The 12,500-nt window shown below is 43.1% G+C and overlaps 2 protein-coding genes across 3 annotated transcripts in view; both read left to right on the top strand.

Annotated features, from left to right (window-relative positions):
- The first annotated feature begins 3,852 nt into the window (after positions 1–3,852).
- mid1ip1a (MID1 interacting protein 1a) lies at positions 3,853–5,837 on the top strand. Its single transcript, XM_060039586.1, has 2 exons — positions 3,853–4,005; positions 4,122–5,837. Exon 2 carries the CDS (start codon positions 4,499–4,501, stop codon positions 5,030–5,032), a length of 534 nt encoding a protein of 177 aa, XP_059895569.1. The 5' UTR covers positions 3,853–4,005; positions 4,122–4,498; the 3' UTR covers positions 5,033–5,837.
- A 1,379-nt stretch (positions 5,838–7,216) lies between these two features.
- The window catches only part of si:dkey-100n23.5, an 8,449-nt gene continuing 3,165 nt past the window's right edge, over positions 7,217–12,500 (top strand). Inside the window, exons 1-4 of one of the 2 annotated variants that reach the window (XM_060039587.1) lie at positions 7,219–7,404; positions 9,559–9,611; positions 10,001–10,055; positions 12,350–12,406. In XM_060039587.1, the coding sequence (XP_059895570.1) occupies positions 7,324–7,404; positions 9,559–9,611; positions 10,001–10,055; positions 12,350–12,406 (246 nt within the window). In that variant the 5' untranslated portion in view covers positions 7,219–7,323. Of the gene's footprint in view, positions 7,405–9,558; positions 9,612–10,000; positions 10,056–12,349; positions 12,407–12,500 lie in introns of both variants that reach the window. The other variant, XM_060039588.1, reaches the window with a different exon arrangement.

The raw sequence follows: 12,500 nt of genomic DNA on the forward strand, positions 1-12,500 counted from the left end.
CACCAAACGATATTAAAACTTCAAACAATATTAGAACTTCAAAAATTGGTAGGGGCCGAACGGTCGGTTGTGGTGCGCAATAGCGAAGGGAAAAAAACAATCGTAACTTCTTGGATGTTGCATTTTGTGGCCGCTTGAGGGCGCTGGACCAACGCTGTAAAACGTAACGTTGAAGCTCCGCGCGATACAAAACAAGGGGTGTCTATCGCCGACGTTTGCGTGTGCGCTTTGTGTGTGTGTGTTGCTGCGCGGCCGTGTGTTAGTGTGTGCGTGTGTGGCTGCGCGTGTGTGTGTGTGTGTGTGTGTGTGTGTGTGTGTGTGTGTGTGTGTGTGTGTGTGTGTGTGTGCGCGCGCGCGTGTGTTGCTGCGCACCGGAAACAAGGAGATAGATAAGGGCGGTGGGAGGCCGTTACCCAGGGAGACCGCTAACCGGGGCGCTCTCATCTCGTTACGCAAATTACCGGCAGATCGGCGCGGCAGTGGGTCCGCTAATGGAGCGTGCGTGCCGTTGGCTTCCCGCGCACAGCCTCCCTCCACCACCTCGCGACGAGGCTTAATGGGCTATAGGCAACAGGAGTCACCCGAGAGGGGAAAGGCTATTAAACAAACGCGCACCATCGCGCATGTTCATATCCACGCGGACTTACGGAAAGATAAACATTTTAACCAAATTGTGTCACCGTATTGTATCTGGCGTGACATTTCTAATGTTAAATCAAAAGGCATTTAAATATAACGTGCTGTGACGGTCCATATCAAATGCAGCATGCATGAGCAAATGGCCCACTGGTCTGGTAAATATAGTGGAAATATATAGAGCACATCCTATGGCATTTGATTAAAACCCCCAGAGAAAGAGGTAGAGAAAGAAAAGGTGTCTTAATTAAGTCTATTTACTTAAAGGCCTACAACCCCTTATTTTAGATTTAATTAGGCTGCACGTATGTAATGCCCTTCATCAAGACCCAGTCCTACCTAATTCCAAATATCACAAGTTAAAGCCGAGACTTTCTATTTGATATGGCTTTTTAAACCTTTTTCGACAACAGGTTACAATTTGCCTCAGTGGAGGTCAAACCTAGCACTCTTGCAAAAAACATCACATTAATTTTGGGAAAATCTTTTTTGCTTGCAACAAATCTCGACGATCAGGCACTGATTATGTCCTCGCTTTGTTGTCTCTCGTTCGTTTCTTTTTTTTTCAGAATTACCTTTTATAGGCTATGGTGCTCTTTACTTCCTGCAATGTATTCTGTCTAAAGAGAGATATAATCTCATCAAGTTGACATGCAAATTTCAATAGGGCTGGGCCTATTATGAAAAACAAATGCTAGTATCTTCTCAATGAGCTACACTGTTATGATAGACCTACGGTTCTACACGGGCAAGTTGTAACGACATGCAAAGAAGCAGCAATTTAGCCCGCTAAATATCTTTTTTACTTCAGCTTTCTATGAAGAATGTAATGTAGTACATGAAAGAGTATTTTCACAAAGAGATGTGAGTCTGTGTTTGATAGTGTGATTGATTCAAACAAAAGTCATCCCTTTGAACTAAACCCTTTTGCAATAATTTAACCAGGCCTCCATTCAACTAAGTAAACCTAAGTCGTGCTCATTAGTACTTTCCAAGTTCAACATCAACGTTTCTCTCCATAGGTTATAAAGGGAGAACCATGGCTGTAAAGCAGCACATCTTACATGGCACAGTACCATTATATATATATATATATATATATGTATATATATATAATACATATACATTTGGTAAATACATACATTTCACCTCACTCCAGTGCTGCCCAAAAATAAGCTTTTCAACTTATTCCTGGTTTGGTTAATGCTAATAATAAAATGTGCAGTTTTGCCGTAACACTGCACAGCACATGAGAACCGGAAGTGAGATTTGATCTTCCCAGCTGTGTCTGTCCTTTATCATGTCACGGCTACTGCCGTCAATGTTGTTGTTGTTGTTGTTGTTGTTGTTGTTGTCAGTGCATCTGTTCCAGAACGACGCTGATCTCAGATGGTGCCCACGACGACGGTTGACGGCTCACATGTTCCAGGAACACACACACCTTGTGTTGACAAGTTACTAGAGTTTTCACTCGGGCTGGTGATGGTATGCACCCCCACCTCCCCTCACCACCCACCTAATCACACACTCACACATTTACACACACACGCCAACACTCACACACACAGATTCACACACTAACACACACACACCAACAAACCCACACACCAGACACACACTCACACACAGACACACAGACAAACCGACACACAAACACACACACACAGACACACAAACACACACACACACACACACACACACACCACACTCACACACACACACTCAGACACCAGCACGTCTCGCGGCCTGTGGGACGATGATGACATCAGGCGTAATCGTCGGATGCGTAGCTCCTTATATGATGGGCTGTCGAGAGACATTTCCCCAACAGATCCCGGGTTCCTTTGTCAAAACTGAGATGCCAAGAGTGTGTGTGTGCATGCATGTCTGTGCGTGTTAGGAAGGAGGGGGGGGGGGGGGGGGGGGGGGGGGGGGGGGCTAGCGATGGACTCTCCCTGGAGAAAAAAACATTGAGTGTGTGTGTGTGTGTGAGTCTGTAAGAGGAGAAGAGGGGATGGGGGCAGGGGTCTTTGAAGAAGCGGGGGCCGTTTCTTCAAAAGAAGCGGGCCTCTTTTGGCCTCGCTGTTTTCGGCTGAAGGCATGGCGGTGGCCCCCTCCCCTTTGGCTCCCCTCTCTCACTGAAACCAAGCTAACCCTGTCAGGGGCGAGCGGGGGAAAGTGAAACAGGGTTTGCAGCAAACCTGCCCTGTTAAGCGACATTGATTTCAAATAGTTTGGAGGTTATGCAAATGATGACGGATGGCCCAGAGGGAGTCACACAGAGCCAACGGACCCACCAAGCGAGTTTGGTGATCGGCAGGGACGCCATTCTCCTCATTCCTGTTCTTGTGAAACTTCTGAAACAGGGAGCATAAACAAAGACTTCCGGTACACTGTGTCCTTGCATTTTTTTGAGGTGTTTGTATAGCCTGCACGGTTTCTGTCCGACTGTCCAACTTTACTTTCAGCCGTCTTTCTGCCCTCTCTCTCTTTGTCTTCATGGTCTCACCACCATGGCTTCCCTATCAGACCCTCCCGTAAGCACCGCTCACAGCCCTGTTTCTTCACTCCAAGTTATTCTGTGGAGCAGGGAGCCTTTGCCTACCCCCTCTGCATGTTATCTGTTGCCCTGAAGACGAGTCAGAATGAGTGCTGACTGCATTGCGCTCAAGGTCTCGAAAACAAGTTAACTGAAATGTTCAAATGTCAGTTAGACGCAAACAAGTTGACCACGCAGCAATGACTGGTATTTGTTTACCAGTACATCCCCCCACCTATTTACAGGCAATGAGTGGGGTGTCCAATATCCTACAACATGCCCGTAACACATGTGTTATAACCAATATAAACCTATTTTTTTTCAACAATAACATCATATTTAGAAGCTCCCCAAACCATAGCTGTATATAACTGAAACAGTAACATTAACGATAAAATTAGTTCACATCTCCATTGCACACCACCCTATACGCATATATTCATAAATCCCATATATTTCTAAATAAATGAACATGAACAAATACCAACAAACAGTACCCTGTACTTGGGTTGGGAGGTAAAGAACGTGGTTTCTGTCTTTGACAGCTGGTTCATAGAACCTGGATCGTCCTCATTGGTCAGAGCCTGGGTTTGTCCCGCCGCCGAGGCCTGCATGTGGCCATCTGATTTGCTGGACGAGACGTCTAAGCAGTGGGCCGATGGCTGGCTAATGAATATTCATGACTCGGCGCTCAGCTCAGAGGCCTCGCCCTATCTTGTTGGGTGGCTCATCGGATCAGAATGAGGAATGTGATGATGCAATTTCCATCAGTTTTGTCTGTATTCCCTTTATTCTAGACAGGCTTACGCTGGGACCGACTAGAGGGTTTGGTAAGTTGTGAACAGTTGCAGAAAAGTCCCAACAAGTGTTATTTTGGTAATTTATACATCGGATTGGACATGTTGTGTGTTGTCAACTGAGGCTATGCCGTTGCGTGCTATTTCAGGTCATCGCCACAGAGAAAGAAAACCTCGACAAACAGGTTTGGGGGACCGCCCTTCAACGAAACCCACGCTCAGCTATAAGAAGAGCCGTCGTACTTCCTGACTGGCAGAGAAAACGAGGGCACGAATAACCGCTAGTGAACCCAAAACAAAACAGCGCGGAACTATTAACTCCGCTCGCACGGAAAAATCACTTAGCAACCAATCTTTACAGCGGCGCTACGAGCCACAAGCCGCTTCTTTAAGCCGATTAGCAGAGAATTAGAGCAGCGAGAGCGCAGCGAAAACAAAAAAGAAAATCACCCGGTGCATCAGACAAGGCAACCGGCGTCTTTGATCTCACTCGACTTCACCAAAGAGCAAGACACACTCTTCAACCATGCTGCAGTTGTCGTTGTCAGAGACCCCCACGCAGAAGAACTCCCTGTTCAACGCCATGAACCGCTTCATCGGAGCCGTCAACAACATGGACCAGACGGTCATGGTGCCCAGTCTGCTCCGGGACGTCCCTCTGGACGAGGACCGGGAGATGAGCGCCGCCCTCAAGACGGACATGGACGATGAGGGCGACATGTACAGCTACTACCAGCTGCTCAAGTCCATCCGCAGAGACATCGAGTGGGGCGTGAGGCGCGCCGCCGAGGAGGAGGAGAGGCGGATGGAGGGCATGGAGATCACTCGAGCGATCACCCGCGTGAACTCGACGACGTCGCTGGCATCCACGTCGTCGTCGTCGTTCACGTCATCGTCGTCCGAGGAGGAGGATGAGGAGGAAGAGGACCTGCAGAAGCAGTTCCAGTTCCACCTTACTGGGCTCCACGGAATACTGTCCAAGCTGACTGTGCAGGCCAACTCCCTGACCGACCGCTACCAGCAGGAGGTCGGTGTAGGTGTCGGAGGATGGGGGCACTAAACTCCAGCCAACAGCCAAGGATACTTCCTGTGGGATCTGGACGTTGTTTCCCCGAGTCATTGTTATGAGGAATCTATATGGCAAAGGGAACATTATAGCAGGTCATGTTGCAACTACTGATGAAATGTATTTATTTGAATGGTGGTAAAGCAGTCCTGTCTTTAGGCCTATGCGGTGTTGGTCTGCTCTTTGGTATACAATGGTGTGGATACTGGGAGAACAAAGAGGTGTGAACTTAATTCCCAGGTTTCATTACCTAATATGCACTAACGTTAAGGTGTTTGGCCTTTCACTTACAGCTAAAATACATATGTATACATTCAACATTGTATAACATAACCTCGCACTGTATTCTGTTCTACTTATTTCAAACTCGTCTTTTTTTCGTAGTGAACTCAAAACAACCATGTGGAACACCCCACTGGGGTAGACTGATGAAGGACTTGGTTCCTCTGATGAAACCAATGATGTCAGTGTTTGATGGACATGTCCGAGTACAAAGTCACTACTTTCTAAATCAATGTATGTCTATAAATTGTGCCTGCGTGGAAGGAGGAAGATGCTGGCTTGCCGCCTATGATCTCCCGTTGGCCTGCATGATCAATGATCTGGAATTAACAGAATACTCTGTCTGCACAGAGAATAATGATGTTATCCATGAGATCTATTGTTGCCTTTTGCAATTACAAATGTATTATTTTGTTTTTTATTATTGGAAATGTGTTCAAATGTAATATAAGAAACAAAGCTGCTTGCTTATTTTGTACTCAAAGTATTTCTGAAATAAACCTTTTTTTAAAAGCCATTTTGAATATCTGTTGTTTCTCAAGATCAGCTTTAAGAATAGTAGACGGGTGTGCAGTAGTATAAACTCTTTCATATCATATATCATTTTAATTTCAAAGGAGAATAGGTAACAATTGGATCCCATGGGTCTATAGAAAATACGAACAGATAATGGAAGTTAAAGATATCTCTCCCTTGTCAAACAAGTTTTGTGACCTCAGAAGTGGTTAGTAGCGGGTGAATCATTGACTGACTGTAACAAAGATAGGAACAATTCTTTATATGGCAGGTTGGCCTCCCGGTTGGATGATTTCTCCCAAACAATGAGAACATTTAATTAAGAGGTGGGTGCTTAGTCAGACCTGTAAATATGTGGTGGAATGCTGATAGACTTATCTTTTTTTGTTGAACTAATAGTCATTAACAAATTCCAAAAGTGTTAGTTTCCTGCACTATCCTAAGTAATAGACCAGGGCTATTGAACCTCCTTAACAAGTGGGCCGAAAAGGAAAACCACTGGGGGTTCATGGGCCACACAGAGTAAAACTACGGGAATGAATCGCTACAAATAAATCGTACTTAAAGTAGTGTTAACTTAATATATATAGTACTACTACATGGAATAAACTTGTCAGACGCATTCCTTCCTTCTTCACTTTTAATCGTATCATTATAAAAGATTTTGTTCTCACATATTTTGGACACGTATTTAGAATTCAACAATGTTGTTTGAATCATCACAAAACAGAACTACTGTACATATGAGACATTTTGAGCCAGTGAGTCAGTGAGAAAGATTGCACTGCCTTGTTTGCCTAGTTTGGCTCATCCTGAGACACTCATGCAGCTTCTCATAGGTCATGGAGCAACGTGCCCTTGTTCTGATGGCATTCATATGAGAAAAGCTAGACTCACACGTATCGGTTGAGCCAAACATTATCAGAATAAGTGATGCCAGTTCCTGATTGTGGGGTACTGATACTGGCTAGTATCACTGGCTACACACAGAAACCTGATTTGCATGCAACTATGTTTCTCCTTTATTTTATTTATTTTTTGCATGCAACTTCTTGCGGGCCAGAAAAAAATTAAGAGGGGCCGCATTTGGCCTACGGGCCGCTAGTTGAATAGGCCTGTAATAGACCATTAAAAAGCACACACAACCTATTATCTAAAACACACGACAATGGTTTGCTTGAACACGGGGATTCTCAATCTCATGACCAACTGTAGTTCTCTAAACAAGTGATAGAGCAACTAGTATTCTCTCAATAATACAGTCACCTAGATTAAGTCATTTGTTTTAAATATTAATTCAAAGTCCCTATCCAAAAGTCAGCAGCCAGATTATTCAAATAACATAGTTCTGGAAGGACAGACGGAACCGTTGTCGTTTCATATAAGCCTCCTTTCTGTCCCTCGCTGCGCACTGTAGAAGCAGGAAGAAGTGCTGTAACATTTTAAATACATTGCATGCCCGTCCTCTTTGAGATACAACCATTAGAATGGAGGGTGAAACTACAAAGTTGCTTAATAACGGCTCACGCTGCATATTTTTCAATACAGATTCAGACGACTATCGATGTGTAAGTAGCGGGAGAGCAGTTTTGTTGCTAAAGTTAGCCCTTCGGCTAGCAGAGATTTCTAGCATAGCTTGCCTGTTCAGTTCCAACGCCCTGACGAACTATTTATTTCCTGTTTAATTGATGGACAGATTCAATGAAGCCTATTCCTCGGCATAGTTTGGCGTGGACGTATTTGCTGACAATCTGTCAGATATTTATGCAAAATAAAAAGTTTTGTTTACGTTGTTAGCGACGATAACGAATCAAAAACTAGTGCGGAACTAGCTGTTCATCCCTTGTCAGTGTCAACTTAACACAATGTTTAGTGGGGCCAGATCACAGCAATGTGCACAGAATTGTCATTGTTGTGCACATTGCACAACAATGTTGTGCAACAATGTTGTGCAATGTGGTTGTAAAAAATGTATATACCTGATAATTGCCTGCTTTTTCACATGGATTGTAAAGAAAACCGGATTGATTATGTGTGACACAGAAAATATATTGTCTGTGTTTGTGACTTGAGGCATAGAGGTTACATGTTTTATTCAGAATGCATACAAGTAAGGTTACCCAGTAAGGTTGTCCTGCCGAAACACATTAACTGTCACACGACCAGATGACAACCAGTTTCTCAGACATTGTGTGTGTGTGTGTGTGTGTGTGTGTGTGTGTGTTTCATCTCCCGGTCCTGTGTTTCATTGCATTTAGTTATTGCATTAAGTTAATCGCAATGTATTAACTACTCAGATTTCTCTACCTGTAACTTCTAAAAACAAAAAGTGTGGGAAACTGAAATCAGTTAGGTTGCTGTTGGTCAGACGTGTAACATAACAGATCAGCACTCTAATCATTAAAACATATTTAGAATTCATTTTAATTTCAAACCAACAATTGCATCAGCCACGGTGGCAGGTAGCCACTAACTTTCGGAAAAAGAACACTGCTTTAATGTAGGACCCTGATCCAATTCTTTGCTTATAACGCTGGATACTAGAGTAACCCTATTCAAGTCATCCAATTCTATGTAGTTTGTCTGTTATAATTAAAAAAAAAAAGCAATTCTTCTGTTGAATAAATTTGCCCAGTATAAGTCCTATGATCAAAAGAAAAAAATGGTAATTGTCATTGTGTTTGGTATCTGTTCATATCTTATTTTGTTCATACTTATTTTTTCTTGTTTTTTTATCTTGCCATGTTACCAAAAGACAAGAGAATAACTTAAACATTGTGTCGCAAGGTCTGAAAACAATTAAACAATGGTCATGTGTTTTATTTGTTCTGTTCTTTCACATATGGATTGAGCGGTATTGGTGGGCTGATAAGCTACAAGGAATATAGGCTTGCTGTCCAGAGTGTAGCACCAGTTACTTTTTAAAGTGGTTGCCTTTCCCAACTGTTCCTTGGATCACCCAGACCTGTCCACACAAATACACTTGTATAAACACTTGTATAAACTTACAAAAACAAACGCTGATCCTTCAGGGAGATAACTCCTGTCTGTGTGACATATAGCCTACTTATTTTAGACTGCCTGAACTTCACAACAACGACAAAACAACAATTAAAGTTAGAATTGCATGCAAGAAGCTGCAACGACAGACCCCTTAGTTTGGAATTAATCATATGGTTAAGAAATCAACCTGCTATACACCTTGCTCATCCTCCTTATTCTCTCTGTCCTTCATTTTCACTTGCTAGGAAGGGTTACTATGTGTCACTTTGTGGTTTTATGTGCTATGCAAAGCATCCAAAATAACCTGCTTTTGCAAATCTTCACTAGGCACCTATTAACTGATGTGTAATTAAACTTGCCTCACTGTTAAAAAATGTCAACATCATTCCTCTAGATCTTTTTCAGAAAGGCCTAGAGCTATCCACAGCCAAACCAAACAGTTTTTAAGGAGTGGTTGGCCAGGCCTAGAAGTTCTTTTTTTAAGGGATTATTGACTGGAAATATTTACACATTATTTACCTCAGGATGAATCAGAGGTGCCCATCTTTCACAAAATAGCCTCTAAGAAGTTTGGAAGACGTTTACACTAGTGAACAAAGCATTTATCGTCCTGTGATCAGTCTAGGAGACATATCCATGATCCTAGATTGTTAATTATATACCTGCCACAACACCTGGTCCTATGGTAGAGGCTAATCTTTTGTTTGTCTGGTTTGCAGGTGGTGATTTTAACGGTGAAGCGAGCAACGGGCACCTTCTCATTAGTTGGATGGTGGGTATACAGGCACACAATGTAGTTCAAATGCTAAGTTAGCTGCTGAATATTTCAAATTCTTCTTCATTGAACTATTTGGAGTTTGGCCTTCAATAGTGTATGACAAATATAATTAATATTATTCAAACAATGTTTAAGCATCAAAATGTTCCCTCTTAGAGGGAACATTTTGGTATAGCAATACCATAGTTTTGGTATTGCTTAAAAAACAGTTGCAAAGTATGAATTCATTGATCTCCACTCTATTTATGTGTTATTCCTTGGATGTTTTAGTGTAGGTTAATGTCATGTGTTAAAAACGAAGCCATCCCGGCATTTAAAAAGACCTGTTGCTCTTTCTGTGTGTGTGTCTCTCTGCCTGCAACTCTGTCTCTCTGATTTTCTAGCTTTTTCATGCTGTTTGTCATCTGGTTGCTGCGCAGGTATCAGTCTTTGGCTCAGGTAAATCATAGGATTTATTTATACGTACCAATTTCAAAGGCATTGTGTGGGTGTGTGGGTTCATGTGTGCTTGAATGTGTTTTGCCTGCTTCAGTGCCATAAGGAATCTACTCAATTAGCCACGACAAATCAAGGCGTAATGGAACACAATTACGAATGCACAGATTAATCAATCAGGCAGTTAATTGACTCTTGGCCTGTCTTTGAAAATCAGCGCTGTCTTTGGTTTCCCCACCATGTTATTAAGATGTTATTTTGTTCTTGGCCACACACATGTATCTTTATTAGTTAATCATTCCTCCTCATGCCATTCCAATGCTTCCTTTATCCAGTGTAATTCAACTGAGAAAGAGCAGTTTTGGCCAATCAGCATTTTCGATTAGAGGTGCACATGAGTGGAACGAACACAATACCATCTTACATTAGAGACATGCAAACATATTGCACATTCACATTGAATCGAAAGAAGTGGCTAATCGTAACCAGACCTGTCAACATTGAACAAATGAAACGCATTACCACACCGCCAACTACTCTACTTGTCTGTTTTATCTGTTGACTGTCATATGTTTACCCTGCCTTCCCGAAGCTGCTTGGCTTTATTTTATTTTATTCTGGTTTCTTAAATTTGTAAAAAAAAAAATCCATTTGTTTTTTATACTTTTAGTTTATGTTTTATGTGTTTTATGTCCATTTGTTTGTTATACCTTAAGTAAATGTTTTATAATAATAATAATAATAATAATAATAATAATACATTTAATTTAGAGGCGCCTTTCAAGACACCCAAGGTCACCTTACAGAGCATATAGTCATCCCATTTATATGTAATGGGTCATTTTATCTGTTGACTTATAAAGAGATGTGTGTAAAGCTCTTTTAATTCTTGTGTGTATAGTTATTTTTTATTTCTTGTGTGTATAGTTCATTTATTGTGCATCTTGCCTGTTAACATCGGCCCATGGACAATGGATGCAAAATATACATTTTGGCTAATTCTGGCACATCGACCTTCTCATGTTTATCAACCCGCAATGTCTAAATAAACCTTAAATAATAAAAAATAAATAAGTAAATATTGCAGGTTCATTTAGTTAAATTCTTCTAAGGTCTTTGTTCAGTGTTTTTCTACTTATGCAGATGTGTGTGTGTGTGTGTGTGTGTGTGTGTGTGTGTGTGTGTGTGTGTGTGTGTGTGTGTGTGTGTGTGTGTGTGTGTGTGTGTGTGTGTGTGTGTGTGTGTGTGTGTGTGTGTTTGAAGCGTGTCCAGCCGGTCTGTCAGGTTGGGCGGAGTTCGGCGTTATCCTCCTAATCTGAAGTAAATGACAGCTTAGTGCGCCGCTCTGACGGATCCTATTACCCGCCGGCCGCAGCCCTCCTTCACCGCCGGCGTGCAGGCACGGCTGCCTCGCTCGCTCCTCCTCCTCCTCCCCTTCCCATAGTCCCCCCCTCCCCCCTCCCTCACCTACGTCCCTTTGGAAAGGTTATCCGTCACTCGATAGTCTTTAGAGCTCCCCCCTCCGCCTCCTTCCTCCCCTCACTCTCCTGCCCTCTCCTTTGCTCCTTCTCCCCCCCCCCCCCCCCCCAGCCTCGGCGGGGTTGTTGGGACACAGATCGATCAAGGCCAGTCCTGTGTGTGTTTGTGTGTGTGTGTGTGTGTGTGTGTGTGTGTGTGTGTGTGTGTGTGTGTACGCCCATCACTCTATCGCTCTCTGGCCGAACGAGAGCCTCTGTGGGCAGATTTCTGCAAACCAAATACCATCTCCCTCCATACTCCTCAGGTGACCCACTAGCTTATCGATTTCTACCCAAAATGAGGTTTCATTGCAAAAGTAAAAAGGGAGTTCAAAATAAAACAGCAGCCATGAATTGAAGTGTTTCGCGGGGTTCGGTCGGTCTTTATCGTGGGGAAGACTTGTATTTATATTGGCTGGAGATGCATGTGTATGGGTGTGTAATATGTGTGTGTTGCACGTCCTCTCGCACTATAATCTACAGGGTTTCATGGAATTGCCCATCACGATTATCAGTTATTTGATGCCTCCTTTCTGCTCTCCTCCCCTCCCACTCTCTTTCTCTTTCGCTTTCTGTGTCTCCTTTGCTCTTTCCCTTTCCCTTCCCTCTATCTAATTTCTTTATTGAATTCCCCCGAAATGTTGCCTTCTCTGTGCTCCTGCAAACACACACACACACACACACACACACACTCACCGAAAATCTCTATCTCACTCTTTCTCTCTACCTTCCTCCCTCTCTCTGTCTCTCTCTCTCTCTCCCCCCCCTCCCTCCATGCAGAAGATGATTCTTAGCCTGACAGTAGCAGCCTTCTTTGACAGCGCAGCATATGTCATGGTGAGTCACTCCTGTCTGATTCCACGCACAAATCACAGTCACGCACTCACACCCCCATCCTCCACACATATAAACACATACTCCCATAGAATTG

Source organism: Gadus macrocephalus, chromosome 20 (genome assembly GCF_031168955.1).
Source record: "Gadus macrocephalus chromosome 20, ASM3116895v1".
Taxonomy (NCBI): Eukaryota; Metazoa; Chordata; class Actinopteri; order Gadiformes; family Gadidae; genus Gadus; species Gadus macrocephalus.

Excerpts from the sequence above, each read along its gene's own strand:
- mid1ip1a (XM_060039586.1), top strand. The coding sequence starts at position 4,499 with ATGCTGCAGTTGTCGTTGTCAGAGACCCCCACGCAGAAGAACTCCCTG.